The sequence below is a fragment of the Rhinolophus sinicus genome, chromosome 13, assembly GCF_057876585.1.
Source record: "Rhinolophus sinicus isolate RSI-liver-muscle chromosome 13, RSI-T2T, whole genome shotgun sequence".
In the NCBI taxonomy this organism is placed as follows: Eukaryota; Metazoa; Chordata; class Mammalia; order Chiroptera; family Rhinolophidae; genus Rhinolophus; species Rhinolophus sinicus.
In genome coordinates, this window is record NC_142513.1 from 62,490,886 (window position 1) to 62,517,428 (window position 26,543).

General features: G+C 56.1%; 2 protein-coding genes and 1 long non-coding RNA gene across 8 annotated transcripts in view; 2 read left to right on the forward strand and 1 right to left on the reverse strand.

Annotated features, from left to right (window-relative positions):
* RASGRF1 (Ras protein specific guanine nucleotide releasing factor 1) overlaps window positions 1-6,135 on the forward strand; it is a 63,686-nt gene extending 57,551 nt beyond the window's left edge. For 3 of the 6 annotated variants that reach the window (XM_074317374.2, XM_074317373.2, XM_074317375.2), the window contains exon 26: window positions 1,514-1,631. Coding sequence is in view for 1 of the 6 variants with exons in the window: in XM_074317370.2 (XP_074173471.2) it covers window positions 1,514-1,631; window positions 2,530-2,598; window positions 4,891-4,983 (280 nt within the window). In the remaining 5 variants the exon portion in view is untranslated. Of the gene's footprint in view, window positions 1-1,513; window positions 1,632-2,529; window positions 2,599-4,890 lie in introns of those variants that run through there. The other 3 variants (XR_016018294.1, XR_016018295.1, XM_074317370.2) reach the window with 2 other exon arrangements.
* Window positions 6,136-6,635: 500 nt separating this feature from the next.
* LOC148756104 (uncharacterized) lies at window positions 6,636-10,945 on the reverse strand. The gene is made up of 3 exons (XR_016018297.1): window positions 8,863-10,945; window positions 7,327-7,449; window positions 6,636-6,961 (listed from the first exon to the last, which is right to left on the reverse strand). It is a non-coding gene; the product is annotated as an uncharacterized LOC148756104 (long non-coding RNA).
* Window positions 10,946-12,453: 1,508 nt separating this feature from the next.
* Window positions 12,454-26,436, forward strand: CTSH (cathepsin H). The gene is made up of 12 exons (XM_019751207.3): window positions 12,454-12,601; window positions 15,743-15,774; window positions 16,412-16,517; window positions 17,382-17,452; window positions 17,980-18,084; window positions 20,166-20,252; window positions 20,686-20,741; window positions 20,920-21,001; window positions 21,491-21,559; window positions 23,685-23,791; window positions 25,189-25,314; window positions 26,024-26,436. Exons 1-12 carry the CDS (start codon window positions 12,508-12,510, stop codon window positions 26,097-26,099), a joined length of 1,011 nt encoding a protein of 336 aa, XP_019606766.3. The 5' UTR covers window positions 12,454-12,507; the 3' UTR covers window positions 26,100-26,436.
* The last annotated feature ends 107 nt before the right edge of the window (window positions 26,437-26,543 follow it).

A 26,543-nucleotide genomic window follows, 5' to 3' on the forward strand; every position in this document is an offset into this window, starting at 1 on the left:
TGTATAAAAATGCATATACGTATAACATGAACAAAAATTCCACAAAGCAACATATACCTTTAGTCCACGCACCGAACTCAGATATCTTCAGTTCTATTCTTTTTTCAAAATTTGGTCAACACCCAGTAAATTGATTTCAACACCCCTGAAAGGGTCGAGACCCACAGTTTGAAAAACACTTCTGTCCTCTGTTCACCAAACTGCAAGGCTCCCTCCTTCACAACTAGGCCACACTCACGTGCCAACTGTCCTCGCTTCCACTTAACCATCTCCTTTAAATTAACTCACTTTTTCCCCCAAATAAATTTCAATAAGAAGGCAAACTCCCTATCGTGACAGGAAAGGGAAAGCAGCACACCCGCCGTAAAGACAGGTAACCAGAAGCAACGGGGAAACAACGGTACTGATCTTGCTCAGCTCTGCGGGCCTGGCACCGGCCGGCATTCTCATCCTGAGACACGTGGCTAATGTTTAAAAGGAAGAAAGTGTGGGGAGGAGGCCGGCAAGTGCAGGAGTATCAAAGCCAGACCACCGCAGCCCTGTCCCCTTGGGTACCAGGCAAAGTGACAACCCAATGTTTGGACCCTAATGAGTCAATGTTATATAATACTGTGGGGACATCACCTGAAACCCACCCTCAGGTGACCAAAACTTGCCTTAGCATCAGCTCTGTTGTACGGGGCAAGCCTGCAGACCAGAGGGGGACAGTACAGGCCCCAGGTCACACAACAATCAGGCGGGTGGCAGCAGCCAGGTCTTACTCGGCCACCCTCCCTGCCTCACCTTCCTCTGCAGTGACAGGCCTGCCAAGTGGGCACGAGGAGACACAGGTGAGACGGGCAGGAAACGAGGGTCGCCCACACTGAGTGCAGAGTCCGCCTACGTCTGTGCTGAGCCCAGGGAGTCCCCCAGGGAGCCATACGGACCCGGCCCCAGCCAGCCTCGCTCCCCACAAGTGCTGATGGAGCAGTCACAGGAGCCCCTGCTTCAGCCCAAATGGGAAAGGCAGGGCCACCACTCCTGGTTCCATCTCCCAAAAATGCCAGCCCCCTACAGTCACTAGTCATGGACGGCGTCACCCAGAAGCCACTTCCAGGAAGGTGATCTCAGAGGCCAGGGTTCCCCACTCTGGCACCCACCCCAGTGCTGGGCGGCATGAAGCAGAGACAGAGGTGAAGCTCCAGGGAGCAGGGAGACTGGCAGGCATGGGGTGGGGTCCAAGCCCTCCGGGAGGCGATTTTCGGCCAGGGTTTGCACGGAGCGTCCATGGAGAGACGGAGAGGTGGGCAGGAACGCTGGCGGCGGGGCAGCGAGGTGCAGGAGGCCTGCTGCTCAGGCATGGGGAGAGGCGGGTGGGGAGAAGCCCCGGCTCCGTCCACCCATGTCACCCTGTTACGCCCGGTACATAGGAACCCTCTGCCTCCAGCCAAGCCAGGGGCATGCAGGTTTGTGTGCTCAGTAGAGGTTCCTATTGTTGAGTGAAAACCTTCTGTTAATGCCATCTGCTTCCAAGCTGTGACCCTCCCTGTGTCCCTTACCTGGGGATGTACCTCACCGACCTGGCCTTCATCGAGGAAGGGACGCCCAACTACACGGAGGACGGCCTGGTCAACTTCTCCAAGATGCGAATGGTGCGTTTCCCACAGCGGAGTGGGGTCGGGGCCCCAACACACAGCCCCAGCCCTGGGCCCGCCAGGTAGGGCCCACCGGCTTGGCCGACGGGAACCGGGACTCCGGTTAACGAGCAGTTAGTGCTTGGCCACCCCGAGCCAGCCTTACTGCACCCCCTCCTGTAATGCCCACACTTGGGGGGGTGCGCGTGGCGTCCTCCACCTCCACTTTACAGAGGAGCACAGGCTGGAGGCTCCTGCAGCAGCCAAGGTCGCCCCTACGTAAAGGCAGAGTCACGTCGAGAGCCCTGTGTGTCTGGCTCCGAAGCCCATGGCTTCATCCGCACCCTGTCCGTTCTGTCCAGATAAACACAGGCTTTATGCGCCGGACAGTCACTTAGGCAGCAGCTCCCAAGCCAGCAGGTGTCAGATTTCCTCAGAACCTGGGACCTGGGAGGGGAGAGGAGGCCCCTGAGAGCAGGGAGCCTGGCTTCCTCCATCTCCTCTCCCCTCCACACTTGAAGCGGAGAGCCTCTGCTTGCATCGGGTTTGTACGCGGCTCCACCTAAGGTTTTGTTTAATAGGCAGGGTTTCTCTGTGGAACGCAGGTTGGGAGCCCTGTCCTGGGGGTGGGGGAGCCTGCACATCGGGGGCACTCAGAGTGCGGCAGACGCCTTTACCTGCTTTAAGATGTTGACTAGGCCCACTGCTCAAACGGATTGTTTCTCTCAATCACAAGTGTCACCCACGACAGCCCACTGCTGGTTCAAAGAAAACGACAGTGCCTCCGTGGGGCCTCCCCAGAGCTATGCCTGTGGGAAGCAGATGTGCCTGTCCCGGCCCCTGCTGGCCCTGCCAAGTGGGGGGCGGCACTGGAGAGCAGCCTGTCTTTACCTGGAACTCTCCTTCCTTCCCACAGATATCCCACATCATCCGAGAGATTCGCCAGTTTCAACAGACCGCCTACAAAATAGAACACCAAGCCAAGGTAAGGGTGGCATTCTCACGGTCACCGCCGCTCCTGTGGGAGCTGGACCTGCCCCCGCAGGGTGGATCGTCACGTCGAATCTGCCTGAAGACGTGCTGCGCTGCCAGCCTCTCTGAAAGGCAATACGCTCACTAGTCATCAAGGGCGCACGGCACGCACGGCGAGAAGCCCCCCAGCCGCCACGGTCCCCTCCACTTCTTGTGTCCATGCAAACACAAGTAAACAGTTTCCCAAATGACACAGTCAGGTACCATCTACGGAGCAGAGCGTCCTCGCTCCCTCCTGGCTGCAGGGAAAGCCAGCCTTCTGTAACGATGGACAGTTGGGTGGTTCGCTTTTGATGCTAAAGACAAGGAGAGAAACAAACCACCTGATGGCACAGGGAACGGAAAGCGCTGTGACAGCGTGAACCCCCAGCCTGTGCCTGTCGGGGCTGGAGAGACCGCCTGGGAGGAGGCACCCAGTGGGGCAGGGCACAGGTGGGGGCCCCCCTTCTGAGGCAAGCAGGGAGTAGCCTCCGACAGGCCTGAACCAGGGGATGTAGGCTCCTGGGGCCTCGTCCTAAGGACGACAGGGAGCCCTGACGGGCTTACAGAGCTGGACTCGTCGTGAGTAGATGGCGAGGCTGCCAGGAGAGTGGTTGGCATGTTAGTCTCAGTTCCGTCTTCAAACCCGGCACTGTTAGCCCCATTTTTCAGATAACACAACTGAGACTGGCTAATCCAGACTCCGGCTCCCAATCCCTTGATCTTTATCTCTGCCCAGAGAGCTGTTCACTTTACATCCACTTAACTTTCTAGTTGGCAGCTCACAAAAGTATCCAGCTCCAGACACACCCCAAGCACACCAGAAAATCAAGCTCTTACTGGGCCTCCTGTCTCCTGTCCTCGGTAATAGCTTTGCCTTGTAAGAATCCGTTTTCTGCCATGCTCTGTGAACTCGGAATCTGTCTCACAGCCAATGGCCGTATTAGAGAAAAACATCAGCAGACTAACCACTTGGGCCACCTTTTCCTTGCTCTGCATGCCCTCTCTCAATGCGCAAGCACGTCCTGAACACGTCCTATGCGCCAGGCACTGCACTGGGCCTCGGGCCCTTTCTCCTTCAACTCCCTTGAGCCCCGAAGTGCGGTACAAATACATGTCACTGCCCTTCGCATCCTTTCACTAACAGCTTTGCACTGGTGCCATTTGCTGCCAGGTTCCCGCCAGAGCAGAACTTTTTAGGAAAACTCATCCTGAGCACTGCTCATTCTGGAGGAGGGCTTGGCAGGGTCCAGACTTGCGTGCTCTGGAAAGGGCGGTTCACAGGAAGCTATAGCGAGGCATAAAAGGCGAGTTTCCCACATGGCCGTGAAGCGGCCGTCCTTATCGGGGGGTGTGGTTTCCTCGGGACTGTGCTATCTGAACGCATCTTCCTGGGGGGGCTGCGGTGGGCCCCCAGTCAGACCTGTACTCATGTGACTGGTAATCGGCAGACAGACCTGCGATTCCACCCCTCACGTAGCCCAGACGCACGCAACAGAGGCTTGGTTTTTCTCAAGCAGCTCTCGGGAGACTCCCTAGTACATAATAAGAAAGATCATTTCTGTCTTCCTTCTGCTCTGGGATTCTGCGGGGGAAACTGAACCTTTGGTTCGACAACTGACAAATAAGTGAGCTTTGCAAGGACTCTTTGCAGCTGGGGCCACCCATGAGGTTGGGCTCCGAGCTCTCCTTGCACATTTAATGTGCGGGGACGCAGCAAACACTGGGGAGCAGCGTGGAGTGGGGGACAGGAGGACAGACGATGATTTCTCCGTGCGGGGAGTCTTCCTGATTCCCACGCTAAGACTGTGCCTCTGAGTGAGCAGCAGGAGAAAAGGGAAGCTTCTCTCACGCAGCCTACCCCACTTTCCGGTCTTGGGGGACCCTCTGTCAGTGCTAATGTGACCCTCATGTTTAAGTACATTTTTCCAATGTACACAAACCCTGAAAGAATTGTAAACACCCATACACCTGCTGCCTAGATTCTACACTGGACATTTCACATCCGTGTTTTAGTATGAGCCCCAAATACTTCACCTAGTGTTCACCAAAGAGCAGCCGTCAGGATCCTTCTGGCCATATGTCATTTTGCGTTACTGCTGAGCCAATGCTAACAAACAACAAACACTATGACAAACAATGTTGAGACAACACCACTGAAGGCATCTTTGCCTGCCGTACCAGTCAGAGCGCCCGGTTCCCGGGGACATGCGGGGTCCACAATGCCCTCACCCTGCCACTGCTTTCTTTCTCGCCTCTTTCTCAGGTAACCCAATATCTACTGGACCAATCTTTTGTAATGGACGAAGAGAGCCTCTACGAGTCCTCTCTCCGGATAGAGCCCAAGCCGCCCACCTGAAGCTGCGGGGTGCAGACCCGCCGCCCACGGACACACGCTGTGACGCTGTACATACTCGTTGGGTCTCTCTGGATTCTCTTCTTTAGTACGTGCTTCTCCAAACACACAAATCCATTCCTGCCCGAGTCCTGTAGAGCCAGACTGTGAATTTGTGCACCGTTTGAGACGCCGCCTGCCCGCCCTCCCAGCCCTCGTCTCCTGCAACGCCTGGTCCTTCCCACAGCTGTGCTCCTCGTCTGCCCTACCCAGCCCGTCGCTCTGCAAAGGAGGGAACACAGAGCCCGCCCGCAGCCCAGGGCCTGGGCTCAGCGGCCCCCAGCAGCCTGCCAGCATGTTCCATGTAGTTATTATAACTGGGTGGGGGTGGGGGGGCGGGAGGGGGAACCATACCCTGAAGTCATCATCGACAGATCTTCTCGCTGATGGTGACGCATTTCCAAAGCAGCTTTGTCAGCCAAAAGCGCAGGTCTCAAAACTCCCTGTCTCCCTGTCACCTGCCGGAGACCCACACCCCATGACACGACCACGTGGCCATGTCACCCAGGCAGCCCGGCGCTCCTTGCTCTAGGAATACCACCAGCTAGACAGCATGAATAGCAGTCTCAGTAACACCGGACGAGGCCCCGGGACCCACGAGGAAAACGGAATCACAACACAAAGCCGACTTCTGCCCAGCGCTGCCGGCATTCCCTGCAGGGCGGGAACACACGAAAACGTCACTTTTCCTCTTGCAGCGCCTGCCGGCCGCTCCCAGCTTACATGAGATGCTCTAAGTCTGTACGCCTCGTGACAACAGTCCCGCACTCTAGGATTAGGAAGCGGTAACCACGTGTTTTATTGCATAGCCTCTAGTCCGTCTTGACGCCTCTCAGCAGGAAGGCAGTGCCGTAGTGCTTATTCTGTGAATAGCCCCCCATTTTTACACTGTACAGGACAGACCACAGGTTAACGCTGACGTGGCAGGCACGCTCCACTGCGACAGACAGACAGGCAACTCTGCTGTAAGCAATACCCAGTGGTGTGGGAATCCTACTTCAAGTCCTAAAATATTTCAACTTACGGCTTGTTTGGAAAACAGAAATTTCCATTTTTGTAAAAATCTATGTTTCCTGATTACCTCTTGCTAATAAATCTATTCTATCTCAGGGTGAACAGTGAGTATGGAGGGGTTTCACTCATTCGCTGCATCCAAGTGGGTACTGGATGAACACTTGGCCTTATCAGGCACGTGACAAGAACACCACCTCTGCTTTTCATGAGGACTCACAGTCTCATGGGGACACGATTTCGGTTACCAGGAATGAATCGCTAGAAACGATTTCCGTTATCTGTCCGAGTTGTGCGGGTCACCAGGCCCAGCTGGCGGCTCTTGCGTGGGGTCTCTCATGAGGTGAGGTCACACATCCACGGGGTCTCAGGCAGAAGCTAAGAGGCTTCCGCTGACCTAGCATCAGAATTCCCAGAACATCACACCCACAATATTCATAACAATAACATTCTAATATAATTTTTTAAAAGTCAAAATTCATGTAAAACTCTAACGCGAAGAAAATACCAGAATTTTCAGCAAGGACAGGATCGGTATTACCGAGTTTTCCTTCCGCCTTAGCACCAGCTTCGTGCCCCTTCTGCACGTGAACCACAGACGGCTCTCGTCCCCGAAAGGAGACAGCATGCTCCGGCTGTGGGTGGTTCGTGGGGAGAGGTGGCACGCTGGGCTAGCCTCTCTGCTTGCCTGTGTCTGGCTGTTTGGCTTTTCAGGGTGTCTGTTGCCTCCAACCCCACGAAGGAGCTTTTTAAATTCAGCCCACAAGAGCAGACTGGCCCAGGTCCCCGGTTTCCTTCAGGGTAAGTGGGTTCACAATGGCAAATGGTGCTGCCCGTTGGCCTCTGGCCGCCGCTCACCAGCCTCTCGCTCTCGCTGTGTTTAATGATCATGGTCGCTTTCCCAACCTTGGCCCTGCGGAGGCCTCGGTGGCTGCGGGAGAGGGGTGCTGGTTGGTGGCTGTCACGGGCGGGCGTGTGAAGGTGCCGCCCAGGTGTTTGTCAAGCCCTGCCTGTGTATTCCTCGGCACCCAGCTCCCAGCCACCCTCCTGACTCCCTGACCGCAGAGCCCTCCTGCCCCAGCTGGAGTGGGACCACAAAGCAAAGAGCCTCACGTTCTAGTCCAGCCCACGGCTTAGTGCCAGCCTCCATGTGGGCGCCCTCTGCCACTTCAAACTCAGCCAGACCACACTGACATCACCAGCTTCTAACCACACCGGCACCTTCCCACAGCCCCACACGGTTGTGCAAGCCAGGAACCCAGAGGTCACCCATGACTCCCACATCCAAGGACTCACCAGGGCCAGCTGATGTCAGCCTCCAAATTGTCTTTCCAGTCAGGTGACAGCTCCTCACCGCCTCTGTCACCACCCCGTACCAGCAGCTCTCACACTTTTTGGTCTACAGGACCGCTCTACATGCTTAAAAATTATTGAGAACCTTACATAAGTGCATTCTATCAGTTGATAAAATTGTATTACTGATTAGTGTGTTCAAAACTAAAACTTTCGGGAAAAAATAAAAAAATAATAAAATTTCACTGCTTATTTAAAAAAAAAACCTGAACTTTGGGAAACTTTTAAAGTAATTAGTTATGAATTCATTTAAAAATGACAATAATGCCAGTAATTCCTCTTCTGAGTATAGGAGGCTAAAAGACAACCTACAGAGCGGGAGAAAATATTTTTGCTAATCATGTATCTGCAAAACAGTTTAGTATCCAGAATATATTGAAAGAAGTCTTACAACTCAATAACAAAAAAACAAATCAATTTTGAAAAGCAGGCAAAGGACTTGCATAGACATTTCTCCAAAGAAGACACACAAATGGCCAGTAAGCACATGGAAAGATGCTCAACGCCACTGGTCATTAAGGAAATGCAAATCGCAACCATAATAAGACACTACTTCACATTCACTAAGAGGGCTATGATAAGAATTTTAAAAATAAAAACGGAAAATAACTTTCTGCAAGAGAAATAGGAACCTCACACATTGCTGGTGGGATTGTAAAATGGTGCAGCTGCTGTGAAAAACTGCCTGGTAGTTCCTCAAAAAGTGACACAAACAGTCACCCTATAACCCAGCAATTCCACTCATAGGTGTAGACCCAAGAGAACAGAAAATATGTCCGGCAGGAACTTGTACTCAAGTGCTCACAGCAGCACCATTCACAATAGCCAAACGGTGAAAGCAGCCCAACGTCATCAACAGACGCGTGGGTAACCAGTGTGGTGCATACATTTCAGCCTTAAAAAGGAAACATGACGGACACATGCTTCAGTTTGGATGAACCCTGAAAACATTATGCCAAGTGGAAGAAGCCAGACACAAAATGTCACATGTCATATGATCCTTTCACATGAAATGTCCAGGAACTGACAAATCCATAGAGAATGAGAACAGATCAATGGTTGCCATGGGGGTGGGGCAGGGGGAAACGGGGCGTGCTTACTTAAGGGGTGTGCGGTGTTCTGTAGGGGTGACAAAGTTTTGAAACAAGAGAGAGGTGGTGGTTGTATTAACACTAATGCACTAAACACCCCAAACTGTACACTTTAAAATGGTCAATTGCATGTTATGTGTTTCACCTCAAGGGAAAAAGAGAGAGAGAGAGAGAGAGAGAGAGAGAGAGAGAGAGAGAGAGAGAGAGAGAGAGAGAGAGAAAGAAAGAAGGAAAGGTAACTACTCATTGAAAAGCGCTCCAGTCACCAGAGATGAGTTAGATAAATTGACAGGAAAACTCTGAATTGTATACTTTAAAGTGGTTAATTGGATGTTATGCTACATTTTACTCCTGTTTAAAAAAATAAAATAAAAAATAAGGCGGGTACCGGTCAGAGAGCTTTCGGAGGAAGTGACGGAACTGGGCCTTGGAGGAACAGAAATGGCCAGGGCTTCTGGCTGAGCGGAGCGGGGAAGGGCGCCCGGGATGAGGAAGAGTGAAGGACAGCCGTGCAGGGAGCTGGGACGGAGCCCAGGGAGCCAGGAGACCAGGTAGGCGGCAGGTGGGGGAGGCCGGCGGTGGCGGAATCATCCCGAGCTTGATGGTGAAATCGCAGGCTCGTTCTCACCCGGCCTGATTCCATTTCATTCAGTCAGCCCCTTATCAGCCCTTATCACAGCATATGCAATAATATTTGTTTACTGGGCAATTATTACCCACACTCAGACCAAATGACTCATGGCCCAGAAACAGTCAAGGCCCATTTCTCACTTCGGGGAAGGGAAGTCGGCAACGTCCTACTTACGCGGGGCAGGGTCCAGGCAAACTTGCTGACCTTCTAGAGTCACTGCCTCTTCAGGGGCTGGGGCCTCCCCGTGGCCCCAGCTACCGCTTCCTCTCCCTTCGTTGCCTCCAAGCCTCACACGCACGTACGCCCACTCTTGTTCCACTCCAGAGTCCTCTCCTGGCACCCACAAGCCTCATTAAGAGGTGAGCACAGCACCTCCAGAGCTCTCCTGTGCAGGACGCAAAGCCCTTCAAACATCACCCTCAATAGTGCAAGCCTCTGACCATCGGACTCGGAATAACCAGTAATGACAACTGATGCTGCTGCCACCACTGGCGTGTGGCTTGCAGTGTGTCAGGCTTGGGACTCGAGCACAAACACTCGCTACTATTTTTACCCCCATTTCAGTGAAGACGCCAAGATATAGGAAAGCTGAGTTTCCAAGTTAGCTATGGCCACCAACTCAGACCATCGGCCACTCAGGTGCAAACGGGCTGTAAACCCACCAGCTCTGCAAGACACCCTCCAACACAGTACAGGATAAAGCGTGACAGTGTGGGGTGCAGAGGTTCAGGGAGAGGAAGTTTCGGTGCAGGAGGAAAGGTGTGGAGGTGGAGCTCCCAGGACAGGGAGCTCACCTGCAGGCTCATGAGGAGTGCAGTGGGCGGACATTACAACTGAGGCAGGGCTATCCTGTGGGGCTTCAGGGACACTTATACACGTCCTGCGTTCCTTACCTTTCTCTCCACGAACTCTCTGCTCACCCATGTGTACATCCATCCACCCCTCCTTCCATCCAGCCAGCCAGCTAGCCATCATCCATCCATCCTTCCGTCATCCACCCATTTATCCATCCATCACCCTTCCTTCCTTCCTTCCTTCCTTCCTTCCTTCCTTCCTTCCTTCCTTCCTTCCGTCATTCAGCCATAAAGCCATTTTCTCATACATCCACCCTGTGCTTCTATCCTCTCATCCATACATGCCTCCCTACAGATAGTCGTCGGGCAACGCCTTAGCCAATCCTCTGCCCACCTACTGTAAAATCAGCACGTGGGTGTGGAGAGAGCCCCACCACTTACCAGCAGGCCTACTTAACTTCCCCAAGTCTCAGTTTCTTCATCTAGAAAGTGGGTATGTGTACACCCAGAGCACTGAATAACAAAAATCAAGTACACAGTAGCTACTACATCCCATTGTTATTGCACTTATTATTATTATTATTATTGCTACTATTACAAGATGCTTGCAGGGGAGTGCAATCTGTGAGTGGCCCAGCTTCTATGCTCAGACGTTGACTCTGATGGGTGATGTGGAAAACCAGCTACTAAACCTGTGGGTAACAGTTGGGGAGGGGATAAAGTTCTAGGGAGAAAAGGGGTAAAGCAGCAAATTTGCCGGAAAAAAAAGCGTAAAGGGAAGTGGGCAGGCAAGAGTCAGGAGAAGAGTTGGCTGGAGGCACGCTGCAGGCCTGGAGGTGAGGAAGGTGGGCAGGCCTCGGGCTCACCTCCACTCACCTCCTGAGCTGGCGGATGCTACTTCTGTACAGAACTCTGGACCCTGTGGGCCAGGGGTTCAAACTCCAGCTCTTACGAGTTGTGTGGCCTGAGGCCAGTCACTTACGTGCCTCAGTCATTTCATCTATATAATGGGGATAAATAGTAAGAATTAAGAAAGTGTACCCTGTTTCCCCAAAAATAAGACCTAGCCGGACAATCAGCTCTAATGTGTCTTTTGGAGCAAAAATTAATATAAGACCCGGTATTATATTATATATTTATTACATTATATTATACCCTGTCTTGTATTATAGTAAAATAAGACCGGCTCTTACATTAATTTTTGCTCCCAAAGACGCATTCGAGCTGACCGCCCGGCTGGGTCCCATTTCCGGGGAAGTACGGTACTCACGTAAAGCACTGGGCGCTGCATCTGAGTCACCCTGAAGGGGGCGGTGAGCTCTGTGCTCCCTTCGCCAGAAGTACAGGAAGGCTCCGGCCTCGCTCCGTGCACATGGAGCCTTGGCCACACCCAGTCCGTGCCACCTCGGCACCATCAGCCTGGGCACCGCACCGGGTGTATTAGTTCTTACGGCTGCGTAACAAACTGCTACAAACTTACAGGTTTAAAAGAACACAAATTTATCACCTCACGTCCTGGAGGTCAGAAGTCCACATACAGTCTGGTTCCTCTGCTCCAGGTCTCGCGTGGCTGAAAGTGAGGTGTCAGCCAGGCTGCCTTCCTTTCTGGACGGCTCTGCTTCCAAGCTTATTCGGTTGTTGCCAGAATTCAGTTCCACGCGGTTGTGGGAATGAGTCCCTTTCCTTGCCTGCTGTGGGCTGAGGTTTATCTGAGTCTGGAGGCCCCCGTGTCCCTTGGCTCGTGGCCCCTTCACAGCCAGCACGGCTGTGGAGTCCTCATGCCTCAAAGCTCCCTGACCTCCCTTCTGACTCTTCTGCCTGTTTTCTGCTTTGAACGGCCCCAGGGATTACATCGGACCCCTCAGATAATCCAGGTAGTCGTATGCTTTAATTCCAAGTTACCGCCAACTTCTTCGAGCCTCAGTTTCCCCATCTGAGGTCAAGCACATGCCTCTTTGCGCAGTGACAACGGAAGAGAACTGGCCCCAGGGGGAGCTTGCCCCAAAGCCATCGCTGGGCACGCTTCCTCTTCCTCGTTTTGGATGATCTGTTGTGCTTATCTCACACCCAGGCTCTTGTGGATCATATTTCTCCATTCTTCAGATGGCAAAATAGAGGAAAGGACCCTACAGCTGCTACCAGGGCTTTCTCGGCAGGAAGACTAAAGTGCCTGAGGGGGCTCACAAAGACAGCTGTCTACCTACCACAGCAGTAAATTCCTTCCAGGGCAGAAGGGACAACCAGGGGAACGTGGTTAATGAGGAGCTGCCATGGGGGTTCTGGGACTGAGAGATGGGCGGCAAGAATGAGGTCCAGCCAGTCCCAGCAGATGGAAGACCCCCAGACGGGCAGCCCAGCTCGCCCTCCTTGCAGGGGAGAAAGGGGGTGACGCGGCCCGGAGCGGGCAGTGGACGGTAAGAGGGCCAAAGCTGGCCGACCAAGGTCAGCGAGCCCATGATAGGTGTGCGGCGGAGCCCCGCCCCCGCCCAGGCCCCGCCCCGCCCAGGCCCCGCCCAGGCCCGCCCCGCCCCCGCGCTCCGCCCCGCCCCGCGCTCCGGCCACCCCCCACCCCCCACACCCCTCAGAGCCCGGAGCCGCCGCCGCCGCGATGTGGGCCGCGCTGCCGCTGCTCTGCGCTGGGGCCTGGCTGCTGGGATCCCCCGTCCGCGGCAGCGCTGCTGGCCTGCCCGTGAGCTACAGAGGTACGGGCGGGGCGGGGACGGCGCGGGGAGCGTCGAGGTCCAAGATCCAGGCTCAGAGGACTTGACCGGGTCAGGAGGAACATGGACCGACCGGCCCGGGGCTGTGGACCGGACCCGGAAGGTTGCGCTGCGTTAGGGGCGGGGGCCGGAGGAGGGGGTCTTGCTCCACCAGGGGCGCGGGGCCGCTGTCCAGGGCCCCTCTCCAGGCGGCTGCAGAGGCGAGCGCGCCAGAGAAGCCCGCGGCCCCTTGTACCCTGCACCCGCACCTGGGGACACGGAGGGCCTTTCCAGCCTCCCCTGGCAGCTTCCCCAGGGCCTGGCACACAGGGCATCCCCTCCCTGCCCTGAGTCGTGTAGAATGGGCCCCACGGCTGTTTGGAGGACTGACTCTTCTGCTTAGAGGAACGGCAGTTCAGCCCTGAAAACTGAGGGTGTTTGTTCCAAGGGCTCATGATCAGTCTCCGGGACTCCCCGTTTTGGCCCCTCTCCCCTGTGGCCTCCCTCCTTCCACCCCCAGTTCAGCCTCCGCCCACCAACCACAAGCTCTGAGCTCCCATGACCAGCTGCCCCCCCACCCCAGGAAAGGACCAAGATCCCGAGGCTGGATCTTCTCTGCTCAGAGTCTTGCCTTATTCCAGCCCCCATTCATGCAAGAAAACCCCCTAGTCTTGCAAACCGGGAGGGCGCCCAGCTCCCTGTCAGTCCAACCTGAGGACAACCCAGCTGCTGCCTCACTCGGCTGTGTCCCGACGGCTGGCGGAGGAAACCATCTCAACTCCAGGGCAGGGCTCCGCAAACCTTTTCTGTAAAAAGCCAGAGAGTAAATATCTGGGGTTTTGCGGACTATACATCAGCCATTGTAACGGGAGAGCAGCCAGGACAGTCTGCACACAAGTGAGCTTGGTTGTGTTCCCGTAAACCACGATTTATGGGCACTGAAATCTGAACTCAGATGATTTTCAGGTACTACAAAATGTCCCTTTTTTCCAACTGTTCAAAACTGTGAAAAGAATTCTCCGCTCCTGGACTTGACAAAAACAGGCAGCAGGCCAGTTTGGGGACCGCTGTTCTGGACACTCCCCACACAGCCAGGAAGACAGAGCATGCGTGACCATACTTCTTCCCAAAGTCACAGGGGGTTGAAATGGATCTAGCTGAGGTTGGGGTGCAGAGGTCACCAGCAGGCCGTTCTGACCCTGCCCGGAGGTCTTCTCTGGCTGTTTCTTCCACTGAGCCATAGTCAGGGTTTTCTCACCTGTGTTTCTTTTGAAACCTCCTGGAGGCAAACGCTAGTCAGTTGTCCCAGACTCCATCTGCCGCAAACCCTCGTCCTGAGCTGGGGTCTGTCTTCCTCTGAACCCCTCCGCAGGGCAGGTATTGGGGGAATGTGCATTTTTTCTCCCAGGGAAATGGCTATGGCTTGGTTTCGGGAACTGGTCTGTGACCCATACAGAGAGATCTAATTTCTGTGTAGCAGACATCTTCAGTCTGGGGGGGACACACAGAAATTCCACGTGCTCCTGGCACAGATTAGGAATCAACTTCCAGACCCTTTACTTCCAAATGTCCTGTGGGAGAAAAGAGCCCGAAGGCAGGGGAACCTTTCCTTTTTTTCATTCGTCCTGACTCTGAACTATTGAAGGCAGCAAACAGAAAGGCTCACGGTGACAAACGCTTTAAGGCTACTGTCCCTTCTTCAAGGAAGCTGACACTGAAGGAGGGAGGCCCTCACGGGGTATCAGCTGATGGGGTCTTAGAAGCAGTGTCCTGGCCGAGCACCATGTGATTCGGGGCGTGGGAAGAAGTGCAAGGAATTGAGTGGCACTGCGCTAAGAATGGCCTTCCCATTGCCAGAAGCAAGAAGCAGTATTTGTGTTGCTTACTATTATTAACAAGCAATGGGCTTATTTGAGAATTTCTCAGCCCTTTGACCTTTATAAAAAAAACAAAGACCAGAATTCATGCGGACGCATTAAAAAACATAGTTAATATTCATCCGTGAGTATATAAATCCATGCGGGAGGGGGGAGTTAGTAAAGCCAATTTATCTCATTAAGAGATGCATTTCCAATACAAGTTTACTTTCTCTGTTTAATAATTACTTTTTGTAATGTATATTTAAAATGTTTTTGTCAGCCAGGTGTTAATGACGATGATTACTCAACCCAGAATAAATTTTTATAATATTCAGAGACGTGGGTCAGACAGGAAGTAAAAATAATTTAAATTCATACTTTTGGTTCTTGTACAAAAGGAAGTTAGGGCAATCAAGTATAAACACATGCTCCCTTGGGGTAAAATTTTGTGAGGTGTGGGTGGAGATGGGGGTCCAAGGGAGAAAAGAAACTATATAAAACGTCCGACTCCTCTAGAGGTGCCAGTTCAAGTGACTGATGGTGAGTATTAAATCATGGTTCACACAGTCCATCGACTAACTTTAAAGGATGACGTAACAGTCTTGTTTTAAAATGTGCATCCGTACAATGAGCTGGAATAGATCCTTTGCTGCTAGTTCAATTTAAAATGAATTTTCCGATAACTTAAAATACACAAGGGGGGCTATCGCGGGGGTCCAAAAACAACTGGGCAGCCTGGTTTTGTAAATAAAGTTTTATTATTGTAACACGGTCACACCCATTTGCTTTCCTAGCACAAGGGCAGAGTTGAGTAGTTGTGACAGAGGCGGCAGAGTTTGCAAGGTCTAAAATAATTTACTCTCTGTCCTTTTAAGAAAAAATCTGTCAATTTTTGAGGCATATAGGTTTTTAAATTAACGTCTTATTGATGTAAACGATCATCCAGAAAAGTGCCCAGATCATTAAACATGCATTTCGGTGAATTTCCACAACTTAAACTCAGTAAGCAGCACTCCAGACACGCTTCTGTGCCCCACTGAGGACAGCCGCTATCCTAACTTTTAACCCCAGAGGTTAAGGGCGTAGAGCCTTTCAACATTGATTTGGGGACCAGAGCAGTAAGAGTTTCTGTTCTTTTTGCATTCTACCTTAGATGACACCATTCTTGGCGCTTTCCGTTTAACCTAGTTTCCTAAAATGCAAATCAGTTCTAAAGTGCCTCCTTGGCTGTAGACTCAACGTTACTGCGAGGCGCCCACGCCTAATTGATTTTTTCCTTTTGCAGAGAACTTTCGCTTTAAGTCATGGATGCTGCAGGTCAGTGCCCAACTTCTTCTTTCTGAAGTTATTCATTGCTCTGCTTCCTGTTCTCCATCCAAGCGGTACCAGGTCTGAGACAGTGAAGGGGGTTTTCCAACCCCACCCTCCTGGGTCTTTCCGGCCACGGAAATGGCCAAACACGGGGAAGGTTCAGTTGAGTAATCGCCTTCCAGAGGTGCCCAGGGGTGCAGTACGCCGGCAGCCTTTCAAGCCTTGCGGCTCATGTCCACACTGTGTATTCAAATCACATGGCATGCCGGCCGCAAAGTCAATTAGAGAACGCCAGTGCATGTGGGTTTGAAAAATGGTGATTTTTGCTGTAAACGTGACCCAGCATCGCCTGTCGTGCCCAGGAGTGACCTGTACTTGGCAGGCGTCTTCGCCGGGGCCTCTTGGACTGTTGTAGCCCTTCAGGCAGCTGCATGGACTCCGTTCTGGCCACAGGTCCCTGAAGACGGGGTTTGGTTGACGTTGAAAAATTTCCTGACGTTCACTGCCGAGACCCCGGACAGGGTCGTACCCACTCACACAGATTGGGCAGGAAGAAAAGCCCCACCTGTCCTCTTAGAAAGAAAAGTGTCTCCCTGTCGCAGTAGCACTCCAGCCCGACTCCTGCCGCTGTGTTTTGTTTCAGCACCGAAGGAAGTACAGCGCGGAGGAGCACCACCACCGGCTGCAGACCTTTGTCAGCAACAGCAGGAAGATCAAGGCCCACAATGCTCGCAACAGCACATTTCAAAGTACCGTGCGGACGGGAGGAGGGAGCCCTCACGTGGGAAAGAAATCAACTAGCAACGCGGCCCGTGAGGGGCGAGGGGCGGAAGGGATTCTGGCTCTGCTGTCTGTCACTCTCCATGAGATTCAGGGGGACGCTGGCACCCCGCTGGGGGACTGTGAAGTTTGCAGGAGACTGCAGAGGAGTCCCCACCCCACGGCTGCCATCTGAGGGTCCAGCCCTGAGGCTGAGCCCTGGCAGTGCAGTGGGCGTGGCCTCTTCAGAGCACGCTCTGGGGACATCCGCAGTCCCTTCAGGTTGATGTCCCTGGAAACACAGGCGCACACAGCGCAAATAGCAAGGGCTCCAAACGATGGCAGTGTCAGCTCAGGTAGTGATAAGGGCAGTCGGCATGGGCCGGACAGAAGCCCGACTCTGCATCCCATTTCTGCCCAGGACTAGCGGTGACCTCGGGGGTTCAGGTCTCTGCAATGCAACTTGGCTATCCAGGGACAGTGATCCGCGGCCCCCGCTGGCCGGCGGGGTGGGGAGCGGGTGTCGCGGGTCTGTACCTGGGCGTCCATCAGACAGACCCACCAGCGGGGCATCTACAACGGGGGGTGCGCAGGCCCCACGCAGACCCACTGCAGCCACGTCTCTGGGGTGTGCTGTCACAAAGCCCCTCAGGAATTGGGAATTCGGAAGCGCAGTGAGGGTGTGTTCATTATGTGGCGTGTGAAAATGCAAAGCAGCCAAGTGGCGTGGCTGTAAAGAGGACACCGTGAACATGGATTCATTCTTTTTCCTATTTCTTTATTAGCGATTCACTGAGCTCCTGTTTTGGTTTGTTTTTCTCATTTTGGTTTTTGTTTTTCCTTCTCTTTTTCAGTGGGAATCAACCAGTTTTCAGATATGACGTTTGAGGAAATTAAACGAAAGTACCTTTGGTCAGAGCCTCAGGTAGGTGTCAATCATTGTGACCAAACCTGAACCTTTGCACTCAGACCCCTGGAACTCATGAGCGAGACACTCATGGCTCGCTCTGCTGAGGCAGCCCCAGCCGCAGCTGGGGAGCCCCAGGTTCTTGGGGTTCCCAGCAGTTCCTCAGCCTGCGCTCTTGGCCTCAGCAATGCAGATACCGAACTCAGGGTTCCAGATAATATACAGATGCCCAGTTAAATCAAATTTCAGATAAACAACAAATAATATTTCCGCACCAGTATATCCTGAACCGTGCATGGGACATACTTACGCTACAAAGCTATTCGTCCTTCACCCGAAACTCGAATGTAACCGGGTGAGCTGTATTTCATGTGCTAACTCCAGCCAAGCCTGGGCTCCCCGACGGCCATCATTTAGCATCTGGAATCTGGACGGTTCTGACAACTACAATCTTTCTCATTCTCTTGGTGATTCCATTTTAATTACACACATTTCTGTCAAAAAGGTTTCTTTTCCCACTGAGAAAACTGTATTTCTTGTTGCAGAATTGCTCAGCCACCAAAAGTAACTACTTTCGAGGTAGTGGCCCCTACCCACCCTCTGTGGACTGGCGGAAAAAAGGACAGTTTGTCTCAGCTGTGAAAAATCAGGTATGCGTGACAGTCCCCACCCATCCTTTCCCCCAAAATAGCCACATTCTCAGGCAACATACCAGGAAGAAAAACTCAGCAGAACCCCAAAGCACGCCAGGTACACCCCCAACTCTAGTCTTCCTCACCATCTCTCCAGCTGCCTTCCCGGCAAGGCCCGCGGTCTTATTCCCACGGGCTGCTCCGGAGTACGAAAAAGTGCTTCCTCATTGGGCCAAAGTTACCCCTTCAGCCCACCACCGAGTCCCCACTGGTCCCAGGTCTCTCCTACAGAGTCCCCGAAAACATCACGTTCTCTGGGCCCTGCAGATTGGACACCAGGACCCCATTCCTCCCGCCTAGGCATCTCCACCCACCCTGCAGGGCACCAGGGTCCAGCCCCTGCTCACTGCATCCCCCAGGGAATTGCCTGTGGCCAGTGAACAGTGACGCCCAGTGTCTCAGCCTGGCTCCGGCCCCAGCGGGATGCTGGCCTCTCAGTGGGGAAGGCGCCCCCTGCAGGGAACCAAGCCTTCGTGCACTCTGCACTTGGAGCTGAAGACCCAGGTCCCAGCACAGACTGTCCTGGAGAGTCAGACCCTACCCCCTACTGTCCCCTTTGCCTACTGTGGTCCCTCCCCTAGAAGTGACAGTGCAGTGACTTCTCAACCCCAGGAAGTACAGAGTGAAGGCTTCCCTCCAGAAACACTTGGCTTTCCACGAGAAACAGTCTCTGCTTTTCCTGAAAGCCCTGTGGCACCGCTTCAAATCCACCCAGGCCTGTGGGGTCCTGCTGCCTGCCTAGTGACCTGGACATTTGAACAGCCCCCCAGGAGCCAAAACGAGCCCCCGTCCAGCAGTCAGTGGTGTAGAACGAAGCCAGCCTCCCCCCATGACCCAAAGGCAGTGTTTAGGTCGTCGGAGAATCCACAACAGTTCAAAGCACCTAATGTTAAGTGGGGGAGCCTGAACCTGCCCACCATTCGGGCAGGTGAAGAGGTGAGGTCAGCCCAGAATGTTCCAGGTCCTCCTCATGTTAACTGCTCCCAGCCATCAGGCAGGACCGAGTCACCTGGGGTGGTCCATCTCAGGGTGACAGAGAGCCATGGGATCTGACAGCAGCTCAGCAACCCCTAGAGGGTTTCTCACGTTACGGAGGACACTGAGGGAAGGTGGCTTCCTCAAGGTCTAGTGCACGGTGACAGAGGGCACTCCACACCAGGTCTCTGCTCCAAGTCCAGTGCTCAGCCAGCGGCCCTGCTCTGCCCCCTGCAGCAGGGGCCGAGCCACCTCCTGGACCGTGGAGACCCCCTGATAGGGCCCCTCCCTACTGGGGAAGGACTGGAGGCCAGGGTGCAGGCAAGCGAGAAGACTCAGCGAGGGCGTGGACAGGAGGAAGGAGTCTGAGGAGAGAACATGGGGACTGAGCCAGCGAGAGCAGCAAAAGCACCCACAGCACGAACACTGCGGAGCCCGCGGCCAGCGGCCGGCCAGGCGTGATCTTATCGCCCCTGTGGGGCAAGCACTGTCCTTCCCGTCCTACAAATGACGAAACTGAGGGTTAGAGGAGCCGTTACGGCCCAGGCCACACGGCTGAGTGTGGCAGAGCTGCCGGAACCGACCCCTGACCCTCGCGAGGCTGTGGCAATGGCGGCAGCAGAAGCTGGTGGGCTGGATGGATGGGGCAGCACACAGGCACGTGGCGGGGTCAGCCTGAGGTAGGGTTTGGGGAGTTGCTGAAGTTAGGACTGTGGGTAGAATGAGATGGGAGGTGGAAAGGTGAGAGAAGGTTCTAGAACAGGACTTTGGTGAGTCCTTTGGTGGGAAACGGTGGGAAGGAGGAACCGACAGGACTAGGATGCAGGAGAGCCAGAGGCCATGGGAGGGCTCAGCCCTGGCAGGACAGAGGGACTGGCCAACGGGAGGCCAGCGAGGGCATGCGCAGGTGCCCGTCGAGCCTCTGTGGCCTTATCTGCAGTGTGGGGAGAAGGCTGCCAGCCTTGCAGGGCTTGTGAGGGTCAGAGTGGACACAGGTGGGTCAGGGAGCCCGGGGTTCTCAGGGGCTGTCGCCAGGCCCAGTTACTGACCTCCAGCCCCTCTAGGGCGGCTGTGGCAGTTGCTGGACCTTCTCCACCACGGGTGCCCTGGAGTCTGCGATCGCCATCAAAACGGGGAAGATGCTGTCTTTGGTAAGCAGCTGGCCACGGCGGGGCTGGGTCGCCTCCTGCAGGTCACGGCTTTGCCCTGAGGCCTGACAGGGAAGCCCGCCTGGGCCTTCGGGCTCCTTCAGGGCTTTAGCTAATGATGCCCAGGTCATTCACGGAGGGAAGACCAGCGTGAGGCTGACGGCCTCGGAAGGAAGTGCCCGGTGTGGGCCGGCGCCGAGGACGGGGAGCAGGGTCTCTGGCAAGGCCTGTCCCCTCCCCGTGCCATGTATCCCTAGGACACCTGACCGCAGTGCCCCCTCACCATTACCTCCCTGGCTGCCCTTCAGACACACGGAGATGGTCCCTGCCCTGGGGGAGCTTATATGTCACCAAGACCCAGAGCTGGTCAGGCCGCAAGTGTGGCTCAGCGCCTGGTGCCAGCTCGCAGCTCACAGCTCTGTGTTTGCTCCGGCAGGCGGAACAGCAGCTGGTGGACTGTGCCCAGAACTTCAACAACCACGGCTGCCAAGGGTACGTCCCCTCTTGTCTCCCATCAACCGTTCCCATAGTGCTGCCAGACAATCCCATCCGCTGCCCTGGGTCCCGGGGCCATCCCAGACGCCTGTGCCTGGGACACGGCCAGCCAGGGCCCGCCCTAGGCCAGCCAGCGTGGGGCGGCCCAGGCAGCCAGCTGTGTGTGCTTCTGCAGGGGCCTCCCCAGCCAGGCCTTCGAGTATATCCGCTACAACAAGGGCATCATGGCTGAGGACGCCTACCCGTACAAGGCCAAGGTAATTCTGGGCAGACGGCCCCTCTGCCCCCAGCCCGGCTCCCAGCATGTCGAGGGCCCCGTGCGCCTTCTCTGTGCCAGCCGTCACTCCCACACGTCACCGGCGGCTCCTCCCTCCTGCCACCCGCCATCGTCCATCAGCAGAGTCCAGGCCCCTGTCTCATGCCCATGTCTCATGCCCATGACGCTGTGCTGGGCCCACACACTTTGCCCCAGGCCACCTGCCATCCCCCCCAGCCAGCCTGTCCACAGCCAGCACCCTGGCACCTTGCGAGCCCACCTCGGCCGTGGCCAGCACGGGACTGGCTCCTGCCACGACTGCGCTCCCTGACATGAGGTGCCTCTCGTGCTCTGTGCAGCGATCCCATTACCAGCCCTGGCACATGGGGCTGCTGCTCCGTCCGTGTTCTCCGCCTACGTGGGGGAGGCGACATCTCAGCCTGGAGCTGAGCCCCCTCACCCCTGCTCTGCCTTTTGCTGCCCTGAACAGGACGGCACCTGCAAGTTCCAGCCCAAGCAGGCCGTGGCTTTTGTCAAGGACGTGGCCAACATCACCATCGTGAGTACCGGTCAGATGAGGGTCCGTCTGCACCTGCCCGGCGGCCAGTGGGCACGGCAGGGCAGCCTGTCCGGGCAGCACACCACTGGGGTTAGGGTGACTGTCGCCATGAGGGCTGCGTGGCGAAGGTGGGCGAGGAGGAACCAGGACTGGCAGGAGGCTGCTCTGGCTCCGACCTGGGTCTGCACAAGTCTTCACTGTCATGTCCCCCCTTTCCTGTCTATCAACTACCAGCAGTAACCCCATCCTGCAGGTGTGAGCGTGTGTGAGCAAGTGTGACTTCACTGAGTGTGAAAGTGAATCAGTCAGGAAACCAGGTCGTGCTGCAGAGACAGACAACTCCAAAGCCGAATGGCCCCAAGTCTCACTCGTGTGACACGTCCCTCGGCTGCGGCAGGGCTGTGCCGTGTGGCTGGATTCCCTCTAGGACCGGCAGAGGGAGAGGCGTAAAGCGTGACTGGCCCTTCAGCCAACAGTTAGTCACACCTAATGCCAATGGGTGAGGAAGGGCAGGTGCCCCATGTGTCTGAGAGCTGGAGTGTGAACAGCCTCATGAATCGTGTGTGTGTGTGTGTGTGTGTGTGTGAGAGAGAGAGAGAGAGAGAAGGGCGAGAAGGCCCCACGAGGGTGCAGGTGCGATGCGTGTGCGTGAGCGAGGCTGAGCATGTGCGCGCGCACACATAAGCAGACATCACCAACAGAAGCTGCCATGTGACTGGAGCAGTAACAGTGGGCCTTGACCACACTATCTCTTAGATGAGACACCCCCAGCAGATAAGTGTCATTATCACCTTCATGTGTAGAGGAGGAAACGGGTTCAGAGTGGTTAAATCACTTGCCGAAGCCACAGAACTAGGAAACAGCAGCTGGCCTGGAGCTGAGAGACCAGGTCGGTCCACGGCCCACACCCAGCACCGGGATGCTGGTGACGTGACCGCCATGCGTTTCCTGTCAGAGAACAGCCAGTGTTCCTTAGGCACAGCAGCCAAGGGCTGGCCAGCGCTGGGCCATTTACATGCCACGCAGAAGCAAATCCCTTTGCGCTGGTCCCAGGAGAGCCTGTGGGTGACCTGCAGGGCCCTGGGGACGCAGGCAGGAGTGTGGGCTCACGCCCGCTGGGCAGGCCTCCGTGCCTTCCCTCCTCTATCTGCTCTGACCTGTGAGGGCTCACAGGCCTCGGCTGAGCTCAGGGAAGGAAGCTGCTTGCTGACCAGGTGCAGTTGGCTTTTTACGGCTGGGTGCCCGCCGCCTCCCGCAGAGTCCTGGCCTCAGCTCCCCTGACCTCCACCCTCTGTCCACTCCCAAAGGCCCCCAGCCAGGGAGCTGCCTCATTAGCTCACCTAACCCCGGGGTTACCAGCTGGGATGCTTTCCAAACTCCTGACGCCTGGGACCCACCGCAGACGGATGTCACTGTGTGGGCTGCAGCCTGGGCATCGGGACGCTTTAAAGCTCCTCAGGTGGTGCCCACTGCTGCTCTCACCTGATCCGCGGCCCTGCTCCAAAGCCTGACCTCCGCCCGCCCGCCTTCCCGGGCTAAAGGGGACAAGTCCTCCTGGAGCACACAGCCCTCTGCTGGGTCCCCTCGTTTCCACCCCCATCTGGGACTATGTGCTCGTGTCTCCTGTCCCTGGGTTCTACCAAGAAATGTCCTTAGCCTGGCTTTGTGGGTGCAGGGGTCAGGGGCGGGTGTGGGGGACTCACACCCACCCATGCACCCTTGGAGCCTCCAGCTCAGGGGAGGGCCCAGTGAATGCTTGTCAGTGACTGAGTGGGTCCCTGCCCCAAAGGGTGTGGGGTTTCCAAGAAACAGAGCAGGGAGGGGAAGAGGTGACGGGACAGACCAGCCCAGGAAGGGAGGTGGGGAGGAAGACAGGGTTTGGAAGCAGGACCTGTGAGCCTCATCAGAAACCCAGAGGGTCCTGGCCATTCAGGCAGAGGGCAGGGACCCCACCCCACCCCAGTGTCTCCTGTGAGGACGGCAGTTGCCCCTGGGTGGCTGCTGCCTCTAGAAGCCTCTTCCCTCCCGGACACCTACATTGCTCTGGGCCTGTCCCCCACCTGGGGGCGAAGGGCCCCATTTTGGGGGTGGGATGGGGAGGGGACAGAGTCATGTGTGTCCCCAGAACGACGAGGCGGCGATGGTGGAGGCGGTGGCGCTGTACAACCCCGTGAGCTTCGCCTTCGAGGTGACTGAGGACTTCATGCTGTACCGCAAGGGCATCTACTCCAGGTGGGGCGCGCGCACAGCTGAGGTCGGCGCCGCGGAGGGAGGTCAGACCCAGGCCCTAGGCTGGCCGAGGCCAGGCCGGGATTGGCGCCCACAGCTGCCTCCTCAGAGGGGCCCCCAGTTACGAAAACCCAGGCTGGAGAGTGTGGAGCTGTGAGACAGGGAAGCGAAGGCAGCTGCTCTCCCAGTCTGTGCTGCAGGCCCCTCCGAGCACATGCGACACGGCTGCCTCCTGCCCCTAACGTGGTGTCCCCTGGAGCTCACTGCTCAGCCCTCTCCCCTCCTCACTCAACCCCTGGCCGGCTGTTGGCTGAGAACATCCCTGGCAGACCAGGCAGAGCTGTACCCCCCAGACCCCAGGGCCTCCCCGCCACCTCCAGCGGGATGGCCTGTGGAAAGCTCAGCTCCTACGTGCTGCATCCGGAGTTAGAAACGTGCCCTCCGCTCTCTCCGAGTCCCTGCCCCGGCCCACCACTGCCCGTCCTGCAGCTGCCTCCCTCCGGTCTGCCCTGGGCCCCCACCCCACTGAAACACTCCTGCCACACCCCTCCCGTCCTCCAGTGCCTAGCTTGGCCGCAGGGACCTTCGTGGTCTGGTGCTTTCTTCTCCAAGGCCACCTTCCATCAAAACGACCCCACCCTCCCTAGTCCCCCGTGCCCAGCCCAGCTGCACTGAGCAGTTTGTGGTTTCATGTGTGACCCCTGCCTTCTCGGGAAGCCTTCCCGTTCCCGCCGCGTCAGATCCCCTCCTCGGGGTCCCATCGGGCTCCCACAGTCACAACCTTCAGTCCCGTGTACACGCAGCCAAACAAAGGTTCCCAAGGGCAGGAGCAGCGTTTGCTCGCGCTCGTGTCCCACCTTGCCCCAGGCCTGGCGCCTACCGGGAATGCGGTCACACAGAGTTAATGCACAGCCCTGCAGACTGTCCCTATACTTCTTGCAATTTCTTCACGGAAACTAGTTCACTACCGTCCGTGGAAAACCTGTGCATGTGCCCTAAACACAGGTAACCTTAAATGTAAATACAATGGCACCAAAGCAAGGCCACGCAGGCCTCACGGCACGGCCACTGCACGAGGCACAGGGCTCATCTCGTCAGCGGGTATGGGGAGTGTCAGGGTAGCACTGGGCCCGCAGCGCCCACCTGTGCGTGAGCACCACCCCAGGCCCACCTGGCTGAGCACAGCCCAGCTGCTCTTGCGCGGTGCCTGGCGCTCTTCCCCACCCTGAATGCCTCCCTGGGGAAGCTACTCTGGAGGAAACTGGAGGCAGTGTCTGCAGAGTGGGCTGTGCAGTGACAGGACAGGGCCAAGGACAAAGCCCTCGGAGATGCCGGATGTGGCAGCGGCGTCACTTTTCACCCTCCAGTATTTCCAAACCTTTTTTATTTTTGTTTGGCAGCACTTCCTGTCATAAAACCCCAGATAAAGTAAACCACGCAGTGCTGGCTGTTGGGTATGGCGAAGAAAACGGGACACCCTACTGGATCGTGAAAAACTCCTGGGGCCCGCAGTGGGGAATGAACGGGTAAGCGGCTCCCAGGGCCCTATACTGGGAGGGGTGGGATTGCTCAGGTGGGGGCCCCGGATGGGGTCTCCTCCATCTCAAACATTTAGCTTCCAAGGAGCTGGTCAGCCAGGCCCAGCCCAGGCCTGGGGAGAGGAGTGAGCATGGGACCCCCAGGCCCCCGAGACCCTCTCTCAGCCCCCCTCCTGCCCTGGGCCTCCCATCTTAGGATCAGTCAGGACAGGAGTCCCTTAGGAAAGAGCTCACTGCACAGCCGTGCTGGGACTAAGCCAGTGTCTGGGAGGGTGCATTTGTGGAAATCAAAGCAGCACAGTTGTCCCTGACGGCTGACAGCGCCTCCTTCTAGGAGAACGGGGCTGGAACCAGGGCCTGGACACATATCCTGAGGGACTGTCCTCTCAGAGCCCATGTCCTCATCCAAAGAGGAGCGTTTTAACTGGTAGCTCGGGGTCCCAGTGATGATTAAATAACCACGAGGGACCGGCAAGGGCTCACATGGGTCGGGGGAGAAGTGAGAAATGGCTAGAGGAGCTCCTGGGGCAGCCAAGGATGGGGAAGGAGAAAGTCGTCCCCAAGTCAGCGCAGTGACTTCCTGGCTTGATGAAGACACTCGGGCCTCATCCCTCGTGGGCTGTCGGGGAGCAGCCACCCACCCCAGACAGGTCTCGGGGAAGGAGGCGCCGCCTGCTCAGCCGCCCTCTCTGCGCAGGTACTTCCTCATTGAGCGCGGCAAGAACATGTGCGGGCTGGCCGCCTGCGCCTCCTACCCCATCCCGCTGGTCTGAGGCCGCGCAGCTGAGGCGGCCGGCGGGGAGCGGGGCCGGGCAGCCAGGCCCTGGGGCACACCCGCTCTGGAGCAGTGGTGGGGCAGCTCCCGGGGCCCGGCTTTGCGCCCTCACCCGGTGCGTGCGGAGGAGGAAGACCGCAGCCGGCAACCAGCCCAGCGCGTCTCCTGACCAAAGGGCATCACCAGCCACGTGCCTTAGGCCTCGTTTTTAACTGACTCATCCCCGGGTATATAGAGAATGTTCTCTCCAGAGAGCTGCTTTACAGCTTTAGAAAGCGCTCCGGTGACTGCCTTTTCTGTGGTCTATTCAATAAACATTCAGTGAGCACCTCCCAGGCCTGCCCTCCAGCCTCAGGTCTCCCGAGGGGGAGGCGTCAAGGGGTTAGTTGCCCGCGTCTCTCAGGCAGCGAGGACAGTGTGGGTGCTGGTGTCCTGTCCGCCA